At 43.9% G+C, this 13912-nt stretch overlaps 1 protein-coding gene and 1 non-coding gene across 8 annotated transcripts in view; both read left to right on the forward strand.

Annotated features, from left to right (window-relative positions):
- Positions 1-13912, forward strand: part of LOC140186048 (serine/threonine-protein kinase Nek6-like) — a 177255-nt gene that overhangs the window by 95825 nt on the left and 67518 nt on the right. For 6 of the 7 annotated variants that reach the window (XM_072239874.1, XM_072239875.1, XM_072239878.1 and 3 more), the window contains exons 3-5: positions 2239-2379; positions 4646-4708; positions 11017-11127. In XM_072239874.1, the coding sequence (XP_072095975.1) occupies positions 2239-2379; positions 4646-4708; positions 11017-11127 (315 nt within the window). The remainder of the gene's footprint in view (positions 1-2238; positions 2380-4645; positions 4709-11016; positions 11128-13912) is intronic. The other variant, XM_072239877.1, reaches the window with a different exon arrangement.
- LOC140186525 (U6 spliceosomal RNA) lies at positions 13790-13894 on the forward strand. The gene has a single exon (XR_011882899.1). It is a non-coding gene; the product is annotated as a U6 spliceosomal RNA (small nuclear RNA).

Raw genomic sequence — 13912 nt, forward strand, 5'->3', positions numbered from 1 at the left:
AGCGTCAAAACAGTCTTTTCAGCCCATCATCCATGCTGACCCTAGTGTCCACGAAGCCAGTCCCGTCTTTGGCCCATATCCCTATCCACCTATGTACCCAGAGTGACACACACAAAATGCTGGAGGAACTCAGTAGGTCAGGTCACATCGATGGAAGTGAATACACAGTCAATGTTTCGGGCTGAGAATTTTCATCAGGACTGGAAAGGAAGGGAGAAGATACTAGAATAAGAAGGTGGGTGGAGGGAAGGAGGACTAGCTTGAAGGTGATGAAGCCAGCTGGCTGGGGGAGGGGGAATAAAGTGAGATTCTGGGAGACTATAGGTGGAAAGGTAACGGGCTGAAGCAAAAGGAATCATTTCAGAGAGGAGAGTCGACTACGAGAGAAGAAGTTGGAGGAGGTGAGGAGAAGAGGTAAGAGGGGAACCAGAGAGGGGAAGTGTAGAAGAGGGAGGGGGAAGTGGGCAAAAATTGCCTAAAGTTAGAGAAACCGATATTTATGCCATCAGGTTGAAGGCTACCAAACAGAATATGAGGTATTGCTCCTCCAGTCTAAGAGTGACCTCATTGTGACAGAAGAGGAGGCCATAGACACAGCTCTGTTCTTTGCATCTATGTATCTGAATGCCTTTTAAATGTTGTTATTGTACATGCTACTTCCACGTTCTCTGGCAACTGATTCGCACCACCCAGCAACCTACTGATTTAACTCTGGCCTTATCACAGGACAACTTACAATGACCAGTTAACTTATTAATTGGTACGTCTTTGGACTGGTAGGAAACCAGAGGACTTGGAGGAAACATACACACTTACAAGAAGAATGTAAAACTTCTTATAGAGGATTCCGGAATTGAACTCCGAATTTTAGCTGTAATAGCCTCATGCTAACAGCTATGCTATCATGCACTCCAATTTGCATCCCGCACACCCCCCCCACCCTCAGATTCTACTCAACACACTGAATTCCTCGAGTGGATTGATTGGTATTCACTGAGCTGAACAAGCCCCAGTGAGTTTTAAAGGTTGCTGGTGAACGCAGCAGGTCAGGCAGCATCTCTAGGAAGAAGTACTGTCGATGTTTCGGGCCGAGGCCCTTCATCAGGACTAACTGAAAGAAGAGCTAGTAAGAGATTTGAAAGTGGGAGGGGGAGGGGGAGATCCAAAATGATAGGAGAAGACGGGAGGGGGAGGGATGGAGCCAAGAGCTGGACAGGTGATTGGCAAAAGGGATATGAGAGGATCATGGGACAGGAGGCCTAGGGAGAAAGAAAAGGGGGAGGGGGGGAAAAGCCCAGAGGATGGGCAAGGGGTATAGTGAGAGGGACAGAGGGAGAAAAAGGAGAGAGAGAGAAAGAATGTGTGTATATAAATAAATAACGGATGGGGTACAAGGGGGAGGTGGGGCATTAGTGGAAGTTTGAGAAGTCAATGTTCATGCCATCAGGTTGGAGGTTACCCAGACGGAATATAAGGTGTTGTTCCTCCAACCTGAGTGTGGCTTCATCTTGACAGTAGAGGAGGCCGTGGATAGACATGTCAGAATGGGAATGGGATGTGGAATTAAAATGTGTGGCCACTGGAAGATCCTGCTTTCTCTGGCGGGCAGAGCGTATCAACTGCCAATCACCTGTCTAGCTCTTGGCTCCATCCCTCCCTCTCCTGTCATCTCCTATCATTTCGGATCTCCCCCTCCCCCTCCCACTTTCAAATCTCTTACTAGCTTTTCTTTCAGTTAGTCCTGATGAAGGGTCTCGGCCTGAAACGTCAACTGCACCTCTTCCTATAGACGCTGCCTAGCCTGCTGTGTTCACCAGCAACTTTGATGTGTGTTGCTTGAAATTCCAGCATCTGCAGAATTCCTCGTGCCAGTGAGTTTTAAACACTGATCGGAAGTTTGGGGTACAATATCCACTGCTGTCTGTAAGGAGTTTGCACACTCTCCTCATGACCACAGAGGTTTCCTCCCGCATACAGGTTCGGGTTAGTAAGTCATAAGCATGCTATGTTGGCAACTGAAGCATGACAGAACTTGCAAGCAGCCCCCAGCACATCCTCCGGCGGTGTTGGTCATTGACGCAAAACGATGCACTTCACATACATTCTGATATTTTGATGTACATGTGACAAGTAAAGCTAATCTTCTTTTAATTTATCTTTATTTATGTAGAGGTCCCTACTTTCTCTGCCATCTTCATCGATCATAGATGATCACAGTTCTTTTCTTTCCCGGAACAGCGACCTATACCCACGTACGCCTATCGCAGCCAACTGGCGGACTTCCGCATCGAGAAGAAGATTGGCAGGGGCCAGTTCAGCGAAGTCTATCGGGCAATCTACCTTCACAATGGCAAAGCAGTGGCGTTAAAGAAAGTCCAGGTAAGAGAAGCCCACATATATCATGACTTTCAAATCAATCTCTTCAGATCATTTTGACAAAATGTTAAATTTACAAGATTTTGGCTTTTATACAGTACTGTGCAAAAGTCTTAGGCACATATACATATCTAGCTAAGCTACCTAAGACTTTTGCACAGTACTGTATTTGTCAACGTGGAGCGGAGAGCGAGTTTGTAAATCTGGCGGGAGCAAAGGATGTTGGGAAGGGCAAGGGTGGAATGCTGCGGGAGGGGTGTGGAACAGGTGGCAGAGAAGGAGTGCCAGGGGCCAGGGAGTAGTGTGGGTGCACCCAGCCCTGAGGTATCAGGCAAGGTTGAATGATTCCAAACAATGGTTTATTGATCATTACAGAATGTCTCTCTGGTGCTTCCCGCTCTCTCCCCTCTCCCTTCCCCTTTTTCCAACTATGATTCCCCTCTCCCTGCCCCCTTCCCACTCTCAGTCCACAATAGAGACCCAGATCAGAGTCAGGTTCACCATCACTCACATAAGTCATGAAATTTGTTTTTTTTGGAAGCAGCAGTACAGTGCAATACAAACAATTACTACAGTACTGTGCAAAAGTCTTAGAACCCTAGCTATATATAGTGTATTTCCTAAGGCTTTGGCACAGTGCTGTAAGTAAATTTCCCAATTTATAATTAGCGTTTCTTAAAATGTTTAAACTTTTGTCACGTGTCTGATTACTGCAGTGTATTTAATATTTCAATAACATTTGAGTAATATTACAATGTATTGTTTGATTAAGCATTCCTTATGGTTTACATAATTCATTATGGGTCATGTGTAAAAGTACGGGAATGGCATACGTTATTACGCCACCACATCACATGTGCATCTCAGTAAAGTAAACTGAAGTAGACACATTTTCCCTGGCTCCTGTGTTTTTTCTTTTGATTATTTTCTGGAATTACAAAACATAACAGTTACCAAATTAGATTCAGATTTGTCTCTCATAGTACTTCGAAACATACGGTGAAATACGTCGTTTGTGTTAACAAGTAACACAGCCTAAGGACGTGCTGGGGGTAGCCTGCAAGTGTCGTCACACATCCCGCGCCGACAGAGTATGTCCATAATGTTCAGCAGAACAACAGCAACACAACAGGAAAAAACGTCTCACCCACCCACATACAGTCTTAGTAAATACAGTATTTGCACATAGGTTCAAACACCAGCCTGGCGTAATTACACAAACAAGAAAGATCCCTATTGGCATGGAATGCCTAGAAATTCCTCCTCAGTCAATGGTGACATAAGAACATTAAAAGCAGAATGAGGAACCGGTCCATCATTCTGTACTACCATTCAGTATGATCTTTGTATGACTTTCAATAAACTCAAGAGATTCTGCAGATGCTGAAAGTCTTCAGAAACACACACACACACACACACACACACACACACACACACACACACACACACTCACACTCACACACACACACACACACACACACACACACACACACACACACACGAACTCTGCAGGTCAGGCAGCATCTATGGAGATGAACAAACAGTTGACGTGTTTTGGGCCATCACCCTTCACCAGGACCTCTGGCCTGGCTCGTCCATATCAAACAGTTATTCTGCCTAGTCCCATCAACCTGCACCATAGTTCTCCATACCCTCCCATCCATGTACTTATCCAAACTTCTCTTAAATGTTGGAGCCACCACTTCTGTTGGCAGCTTGTTCCACACTTGCATCCCTCTCTGAGTGAAGAAGTTCTCTCTCGGGTTCCTCCTAAATATTTCAGCTATCACCCTTAATCAATAACCTCTAGTTCTCATCTCATCCAACCTCTATGGAAAAAACTTCCTTGCATTTTACCCCTCATAATTTTGTATACCTCTATCAAATCTCCCTTCATTTTCCTATGCGTCAAGGAATAAAGTGCTAACCTATTCAATCTTTTCCTATGACTCGGGTCGTCAAATCCCAGCAACATCCTTGTAAATTTTCTCTCTATTCTTTAATAAAGTCCCACTCTACCCAACCTCTTTCTATACCTCAGGCCCTCAAGTCTCGGCAACATTCTCATACATGTTCTTTGCACTCCTTCCAGCTTAACATCTTTCCAACGACAGGGTAATCAAAAGCATACACAATACTCAAGGGGTAGCCTCACCAATGTCTCGTACAACTGCAACATAATGTCCCAGCTCCTGTAACTACTACGACACTTGAATGTTAGCTAATTCCATGACATTATGTTTCTATCTCCCGCTATTGTCTTCTTCAGGTGTTTGAGATGATGGACGCCAAGGCAAGACAAGACTGCATTAATGAGATTGACCTTCTAAAGGTAAAACAATAACACTCCAGAATTGTTAGTAGATATCCTCGTGTAGCTTTCATTCTTGTCCCTGCCACATTACCATTGCCAAGCACGAATGACTATCACTAATGACTAAGATTTATCACCATTCATGACTCTTAATCACACTTTGATGATTGAATGATTGGTTGTTCGTTGTATCCAATGATGACAGTTAGATTTAGAACTAGAATATAAAAGCAAGGATATAATATTGAAACTTTATAAAGCACTGGTGAGGCCCTACTTGGTATTGTGAGCAGTTTTGGTTCCCCTTACCTAAGAAAGGATGCATTGACATTAGAATGGATTCAAAGGAAGTTCACAAAAATGATTCCAGGATTGAATGGCTTGTCATATGAAGAGCGTCTGATGATTCAGGGCCTGTATTCACTAGAATTCAGAAGAATGAGTGATGACATTATTGAAACCTATTGAATGTTGAAAGGCTCCGATAGAGTGGACGTGAAGGGGATGTTTCCTTTGGTGAGGGAGTCTAAGACCAGAGGGCACAGCCTCAAAATAGAGGGGCGTCCTTTTAGAATGGAGATGGGGAGGAATTTCTTCAGCCAGAGAGTGGTGAATGTGTGGAATTCATTGCCACAGGCGACTGTGGAGGCCAAGTCGTTTGGTATATTGAAGGGAGAGTTTGATAGATTTTTGTTTAGTCAGGGCATGAAGGGATACAAGGAGAAGGCAGGAGATTGGGGCTGAGAAGGAAAATGGATCAGCCATGATGAAATGGCGGATCGGACTCAATGAGTCAAATGGCCTAATTCTGCTTCGATATCTTATGATCTTATGGCCTTTTTCTCTGATGATGGAACTCCTTGGCTGGTGAGACTTGTTCATTTTCCAAACCCTGGTACGTCAGTCCCGTCCTCAACGTTCAGGGCATGTTCTATCTGTACTTATTTCCCATTCAATGGTTTGGCCTTGAATTTTGATTTGAGCTGTTACTGTTCCCTGGGTAGTACATCCTGAAGCTGAGCGCCCTGTATAAGAAGCTTGAGATATGCGCAAGCTAATGATTGTCTGACGATGGCAAATTTGTGCAGTTTTGGATGATGTGAACTGTTCTCCTGTACAGAGGAGCTTTTTTTTAAAGTGGAAAAGCCATTTCACTGGGGCAGTTCCACTATCTCAGCCTCAGAAATCTGGGAATTGTGATACGAGTATTCATCACAACTAGGGTCTTCCTGGGCTGCCGAGGATGGCCGTGACTTCTTCTGTGCCTGATCGTGCCCCTTGCTCTCCATGAAGCATTACAGAGCTGTTCTTCCTGACCCTTGAGTCGCACTGTTGATCTCATCCACACAGTCCGCCAAAGCTGACTTTGCATGCATGTCCTATCTCACCAGGATAAAGGACCACCATCTACCCTCTCCTGGGAATAAACCAATTCCAATTCCAATCATTTAATAGTGAGATAGAAGCTGCCCTTGAGACTAGTTGCACATGTTTTTTGTCTTTTAATCAAAGACCCCACCACTCCAAATATTCTCTTTTCTCCCCCCTGGCGGAATAGAGAATATTTGGAGTGTGTGAGTCTTTGATTATTTTATTTAGAAATACAGCAGGGTAACAGGATTTTCCAGTCCAACATACCACACCGCCCAATTACACCCATGTGACCAATTAACTTACCATCATACATTTTGACAAGGTGCCACACATGAGGCTGCTTACCAAGTTAGGAACCCATGGTATTACAGGAAAGTTACTGGCATGGTTCGAGCATTGGCTGATTGGTAGGAGACTGCAAGTGGGAATAAAAGGATCCTTTTCTGGCTGGCTGCCAATAGTGGTGTTCCGCAGGGGTTGGTGTTGGGACTGCTTCTTTTTATGTTGTATATCAATGATTTAGATGATGGAATAGATGGCTTTGTTTCCAAGTTTGCAGATGATACGAAGATTGGTGGAAGGGCAGGTAGTGTTGAGGAAACAGGAAGGCTGCAGAAGGACTTAAACAGATCAGGAGATGGGCAGGAGGGTGGCAAATGAAATACAATGTTAGAAAATGCATTGTCATTCACTTGGTGGAAGAAATAAATGTGTAGACTATTTTCTAAATGAGGAGAGAAAGTCCAAATCTCTGCAATGCAAAGGGACTTGGGAGTCTTTGTGTAGAATACCCTAAAGGTTAACTTGCAGGTGGAGTTGGTGGTGAGGAAGACAAATGCATTATTAGCATTCATTTCAAGTCTAGAATACAAGAGCAGGGATGAGATGCTGAGGCTTTATAAGGCACTGATGAGGCCTCACCTGGAGTATTGTGAACAGTTTTTGAGCTCCTCATCTAAGAAACGATGTGCTGACATTGGAGAGGGTCCAGAGGAGGTTCACAAGGATGATTCCAGGAATGAAAGGGTTATCATACGATGAATGTTTGATAACTCTGGACTTGTGCTTGCTGGGATTTAGACGGATTGGGCGGGAGGGGGGTTGGGATCTCATTGAAACTTTTCGAATGTTGAAAGGCCCCGGGTAGATGTGGAAAGGATGTTTCCCATGGTGGGGGAGTCTAGGACAAGAGGGCACAGCCTCAGGATAGAAAGGTGTCTACTTAAAGCAGAGATGTGGAGAAATTTCTTTAGCCAAAGGGTGGTGAATTTGTGGAATTTATTACCACAGGCAGCTGTGGAGGCCAGGTCGTTGGGTGTATTTAAGGCAGAGATAGATAGGTTCTTGATTGGACACAGCATCAGGTTACAGGGAGAAGGCCAGGGAGTGGGCTGACAAGGGGAGAAAAGGATCAGCCATGACTGAATAGCAAAGCAGACTCGATGGGCTGAATGGCCTTATTCTGCTCCCACGTCTTATGGTCTTATTATTGGAATGTGGGAGGAAATTGAAGCACCCGGGAGAAACACATATGGTCAGGAGAGAACATACAAACTCCTTAATGGATAATGGTGAGAATACCACGCGGATGGCTGGCACTTGAATAGCATTACGCTAAGCGCTACGCTATTCTTCTTAACCACCCTATCGACCTGTGTAGCCGCTTCTGACCCTAAACAGTACAGACAGAGGGGGAGCTTGCTACATGGGCAACAGCTTGCTCTCCATGTCATACACCCCAGGCTTGAGTATCCAGACAGCTAGGACACAACATTAGTGGTCGACCTTGACTGACAGAGGCCTCACAAGATAGAGTAGGCGGACAGTATCTTTTTCAACATTCAACATGAGAGGGGGTAATTTCAAAGGAGATGTGAGGGGCAAGTTTTTTTACGCAGATTGGAATGGGTGCCTGGAATGTGCTACCTGGGGTGGTGGTAGGGACAGAAGCATAAGAGACTTTTAAGAGACATTCGGAGAGACACATTAACGTGAGGAAAACGGAAGCCTATGGACATCGTGTAGGCAGAAGAGATTAGTTGGCCATTTGATCACTAATTTAATTAGATCAGCACAACATTGTGGGCCGAAGGGCCAGTCTGTGCTGTAATGGTCTATGTTCTAAGAGAGTTCAAAGCCCACTTCAATGGTCCAGACAGGGAAATTATCAATGCATTACTAGGGGAGTATTTCACTGTTGGTGGTATTGCGTTAGGATGAGCTATTAAACTAAATGTCCAGAATTTAGCCACAACGACTGTGAAGAAATGGAAAAATAATTCCGGTTCAGGTTGGTGTGTGACTTAGAGGGGAGTCTACAGAATGGTGGTATGTCACCAAAAACACTTGAAAATTTCTACAGATGAAGAGTATTCTAACTGGCTACATGACTGTCCGGTAATGGGGGTGGGAGAAGGCTACGGCACAGGATCGAAGTAAACTGCAGAGAGTTGTAAAATTAGTCAGCTCCATCATGAGCACGTAGTATCCAGGACATCTTCAAAGAGAGGTGCCTCAAAAAGGCGGTATCCATCATCAAGGACCCCGATCACCCAGGACAGGCCCTCTTCTCATTGCTACCATCAGGAAGGAGGTACAGGAGCCTGAAGGCACACACTCAGCGATTCAGGAACAGCTTCTTCCCCTCTGCCATCCAATTTCTGAATGGACATTGAACACTACCTCGCTACTATTTTATTTCGATTTTTGCACAACTTATTGAATTTAACTCTTTAATATACTTACTGTAATTCACAGCTTTTTTCTCTATTATCATGTATTGCAATGTACTCTTGACGCAAAGTTAACAAATTTCACAATACATGCCAGTAATACTAAACTAAAATTCTGAATCTAGCAACACACACACACACACACAATGCTGGAGGAACTCAGCAAGCCAGGCAGCATCTGTGGAAAAGAGTACAGTCAACATTTTGGGCCGAGACCCTTCAGCAGACCCTTCCTGTGAAGGATCTCAGCCCGAAACGTCGACTGTCTATTCATTTCCATAGATGCTGCCTGGCCTGCTGAGTTCCTCCAGCATCCTGTGTGTGTTGCTCGGATTTCCAGCATCGGGAGATTTTCTCATGTTTGTGACTCTGACACTTTCACTTCAGTATTCACCAGTGTGAGGGACCATGATGTTTGTGAAGACTGTGTAAAGCAGGCTGATATGCTCCAGCATGTTGATGTCAAGAAAGAGAATGTGCTGGAACTTTTGGAAAACATTAGGGACTGGGGCCAGACAGAAAATACCACAGGTTACTCTGGGAAGCAAGGGAAGAGATTGCTGTGCTGTTAGCTATGATCTCTGCCTCCTGATTGGCCACTGGAGTAATATCAGATGAGCAGAGGGTGGCAAATTTATTCCTTTGTTCAAGATTCCAGAGGTACCAGTGTCAAAAGCGTCACTATTGGAGCAAAGTTGGAATTGGAATTGGTTTATTATTGTCACAGGTACCAAGGTACATTGAAAAGCTTGCCCTGTAAGATGTTCATAATGATTGAGCTCGCATCATTACAGAAAAGAGGTATCAGTCAAATGGACAGTCTGTGCTTTCTTCCCAAGGCAAAAATGGCAAATATGAGAGGGTCTAACTTCAAGATGTTTGGAGAAAAGTGAAGAGGGTAGGAAAGTCAGAGGTAATATTTTTTATACAGAGAATTATTGGTGGGAAATGGACCACGGGAGGAATGAAAGGGTTAACATATGAGGAGTGTTTGATTGCTCTGGGCCTGTACTTACTGGAGTTTAGAAAAATAGGTGGGCAGGGGCGGGGGGGAAAGCTCACTGAAACCTATCAAAAGTTGAAAGGCCTAGATAGAGTGGATATGGAGAGGATGTTTTCTATAGTGGAGGAGTCTAAGACCAGAGGGCACAGCCTAAGAATAGAGGGATGTCCGCTTAGAACAGAGATGAGTAGGAATTTCTTTAGCCAGAAGGTAGTGATTCTGTGGAATTCATTGCCACAGAGGGCTGTGGAGGCCAAGTCATTGGATTCTGTAATGGAATGGCAGAGTAGACTTATTCTGCTCCTGTGTCTTATGTTCTTAAGGGTGCGTGGAACGCCCTGTCTGGGGTGGTAGAGGCAACACATTAAGGCCATTTAAAGGACTCTTAGAGAGGCACATAGATGAAAGGAACGTGGAGGCTATGTGGAGGGAAGAGTTAGATTGATTTCAGGTAGGTTAAAAGGTTGACACAATATTGTGGGTCAAAGGACCTGTATTGTGCCGTAATGTTCAATCTTCTATGTTGTATGAAATCACTTACAGGAAGCGGTAGGGGATAAAATCTCTAAATACATTAATAAATCAATCAATCAATAGAAAAACAGATAGAGAAATAATTAAATAACCAAACAAGTAAATAAGTAAATCTATACAGATGGATAGGTAGATAAATAGATAGATGGACAGATAGATAGAAAGACTGAGAGGGAGAAATAGATCAATAAACAGATAGATAGAGAGAGACAGAGGGAGATAAATAGATAAATAGATGGAGAGATAGGTTGTTAAGTAAATAGTTAGTTAGATAGATAGATACATAATAAATGAATGAATGCAGAAGCTATTCTAGCCTTGGGTATTGAGCTGGGTTTGGTTATAGATCTTCCGCAGAAACATTTTGCATTGACATACTCCTTTTGGAAAGATTTTAGCCCTGTAGAATAAATCCACCTTCTAAAAAGACTTTCTGACGTGATACACTTTCTTAGAGTGTAGGCAGTCTTTCCTGCTCTAGACACTCTTCAATGGCCCATCAAGTACTCCTTTAGTGAATAACTGTGTGTGTGTGTAATTTGACAAAAAGCTACTGGCACCTGCTGTTGTTGGGGTAAGGATTCCAAGTGATGTTTTCTCAAACATTGAATCAATGCCATAAAAATCATGTTAATTGGAGAGAGGTTGGGATCATTATCGCTGTATTCCCATTTATTCTACAGCAATTGAATCACCCCAACATAATTAAGTACTTGGACTCGTTCATTGAGGACAATGAGCTGAATATTGCATTGGAGTTGGCAGATGCTGGCGATCTCTCACAGATGATTAAGGTAAGGCGTGAAAGATCTTTTTCTAAGTCAAGATTTAAAATTATGCCTGGGGCTTCTCAACAAGAGGGACAAGGCTACAACTGGCTGCTCAGTTTAACATAAGACACGACACGGGAGCAGAGTTGGGCCATTGGGCCCATTGAGTCGATTCTGGCAGCCAGCAGGATACTGAGTATGTCCTGAAGGAGAGTCTCAGTCGCAAAACATTGACTGTTTATTCCCCTCCATGGATGCTGCCTGACCTGCTGAGTTCCTCCAGCATTTTGTTCAAGTTTATTGTACAAATATACAACCAATTAAAACAACGTTCCTCTGGCCAACACACACAGTGCTGGAGGAACTCAACAGGCCAGGCAGCATCTACGGAAAAGAGTAAACAGCTGACGTTTCAGGCCGAGGCCCTTCATCATAACTGGAGAAAAAAAGATGAGAAGTCAGAGTAAGAAGGTGGGGGGGGGAGGGGAGGAAGAAGTACAAGGAGGCAGGTGACGAGAGAAACTGGGAGGGAAGAGGGGTGAAGTTAAGAGCTGGGAAGTTGATTGATGAAAGGAAAAAAGGGCTGGAGAAGGGGGAACCCGATAGGAGAGAATAGAAGGGGGAGGAGCACCAGAGAGAGGTGATGGGCAGGGAAGGAGATAAGGTGAGAGAGGGAATGGGGAATGGGGAATGGTGAAGGGGCCATTACCGGAAGTTTTAGAAATCAATGTTCATACCATCAGGTTGGAGGCTACCCAAATGAAATGGAAGGAGTTACTCCTCCAGCCTGAGTGTGGCCTCGTTGCGACAGTAGAGGAGGCCGTGGACTGACATATCGGAATGACACGGTGCTTGTGACCGAACGTTCCTCTGAACCACAGTGCACCCACAAAACATTGTCGCACACAGCATATAAACAAAAATATCACCACAAATCAGTTAACAAAATGTAATTCAAAATGCATACAGTGTGCAGCACAGGTAAACAGTAACCAGCTCGCTGTCCTAGTGACGAGGCCTCGGTGGTGGCAGGGTATTCATTAGTCTCAGCCTGAGGGAAGAAGCTGTTACTCAGTCTGGCAGACCTAGTCCTGATGCTCCTGTACCTCATTCCTGACAGTAGTAGGTCAAAGAGGTTGAGGGATGTTTGTGTTACTTTGGATTTCCAATATCCACAGAACCTCTTGTGTTTATGAGAAGGTTACCTCACGAGATCACAGTCGTCTATGAAGCTTCAGGTTAGGTGAGTGCGTTTGAGATGCTGCCATGCTATAGATTAAGAGAAAACCATATATTGGACTGTGACTGTAAGTTGTGGTATAAAGAGACTTCGTAGTGTGAGGAGTTTGGTGTCAGAGAATGGAGGACTGGGAGTCTGGGTAACTAGCCGATGGGGTCCGGTTGGTTTTGGGTTGCAGTCAACCTGAGAAATCAATTCACTAACCAACCATATTTAAGGCTTGGAAAAGGTTGACTTTTCGCATTTTGCCAATAAAGATGCAGAAATAAAACCCCTGAAGACCAGTTTAATCAACCAGCTTTTAAAAATTTGTTTCACCGATAGAACACCACAGTTGTAATATTTATCCCCCGCCATACTAGCCAGGGATTCCCCCGCAGCAAGTCATTTTAATTCCACTTCCCATTCCCACACCGACGGCTTCCTCGTCCGCCAAATTGAGTCTAGGTACAGATTAGAGGAACAGTAGCTCGTTTTGCGCCTTGGTAAATCTCCAATCTGATATCATGAGTATCAGTTTCTCTAAATTCTGCTAACCACTCCCCTCTTGTCTCTTTCCCTTCCCCCAACCTCTCCATCTGCCCATAACCCACAAACTCCTCCCTTTGTGTGTTGCAACTAAAACCAGTCAACCAGTACCAATACTGACAATGTAAATCATAGCTATGTATAGAAGCTATCTTACATAATTCTATTTTTATTATTGTTGTGATTCTTATCTTATTGTGTTTTTTTCTATGCTGCAATGGAACTGGAGTAACAATTATTTCTTTTTCCTTTACACTTGTGTACTGAAAATTACATTAATCAATCTTGAATATTGAGTACTTACCACTCCTCCAATAGCACCAAACTAGATTATCTGACCATTGCACCATACCTAGAGTAATAATCTCACAAAATGCTGGAGGAACTCAACAGGTAGGCAGCCTCTATGGAGAGGAATAGAGTTTTCAGGCCCAAACCCTTTATCAGGACTCACCATATCTACTATGATTTAGATGAAGAGTATTCTGGCCCATTCTCTCTAAGCTACACAGGTGCACGGCCGCACTGTAACTGAAATGCTCCCACGCACATAGCCTTTGTTGCCGCACAGCAGGATTTCTTTTCTATAATGTTAATATAATAATAAACATACCACAGCCTTTACTTTGAAACAGTTTAGAGCTTCAATGTATTTATATTGTCAGTGTTTCAATTTTCATTCTAAATATTCATTTTACAAACAAAAATCACTTAAGGTGCTGGGCAGTTTTCAGGCTTTGTAAAAATTTCCTGCTCAGGTGTTGGATGGTCCAGGCAGCTGTAAAAAAAAAGCATTGCTCCCCATATCCCCACAAACCACTCCCCGGATACTATCGCTCACCTACACATTTGGGCCAACTTAGAGAGCCACAAGAGACCACAGATGCCAGAACATGCGGTGATGAACAAATGCTGCAGGAACTACGATTTGGAAGCACATATACTAAAACTGGAATGATGCAGAGAAGATTAGCATGGCCCCTGCACAAGGATGACATGCAAATTCTTTTTCGGCATATTTCTGGGGGCCACAACGGTAGC

This window comes from Mobula birostris, chromosome 22, assembly GCF_030028105.1.
Source record: "Mobula birostris isolate sMobBir1 chromosome 22, sMobBir1.hap1, whole genome shotgun sequence".
In the NCBI taxonomy this organism is placed as follows: domain Eukaryota; kingdom Metazoa; phylum Chordata; class Chondrichthyes; order Myliobatiformes; family Myliobatidae; genus Mobula; species Mobula birostris.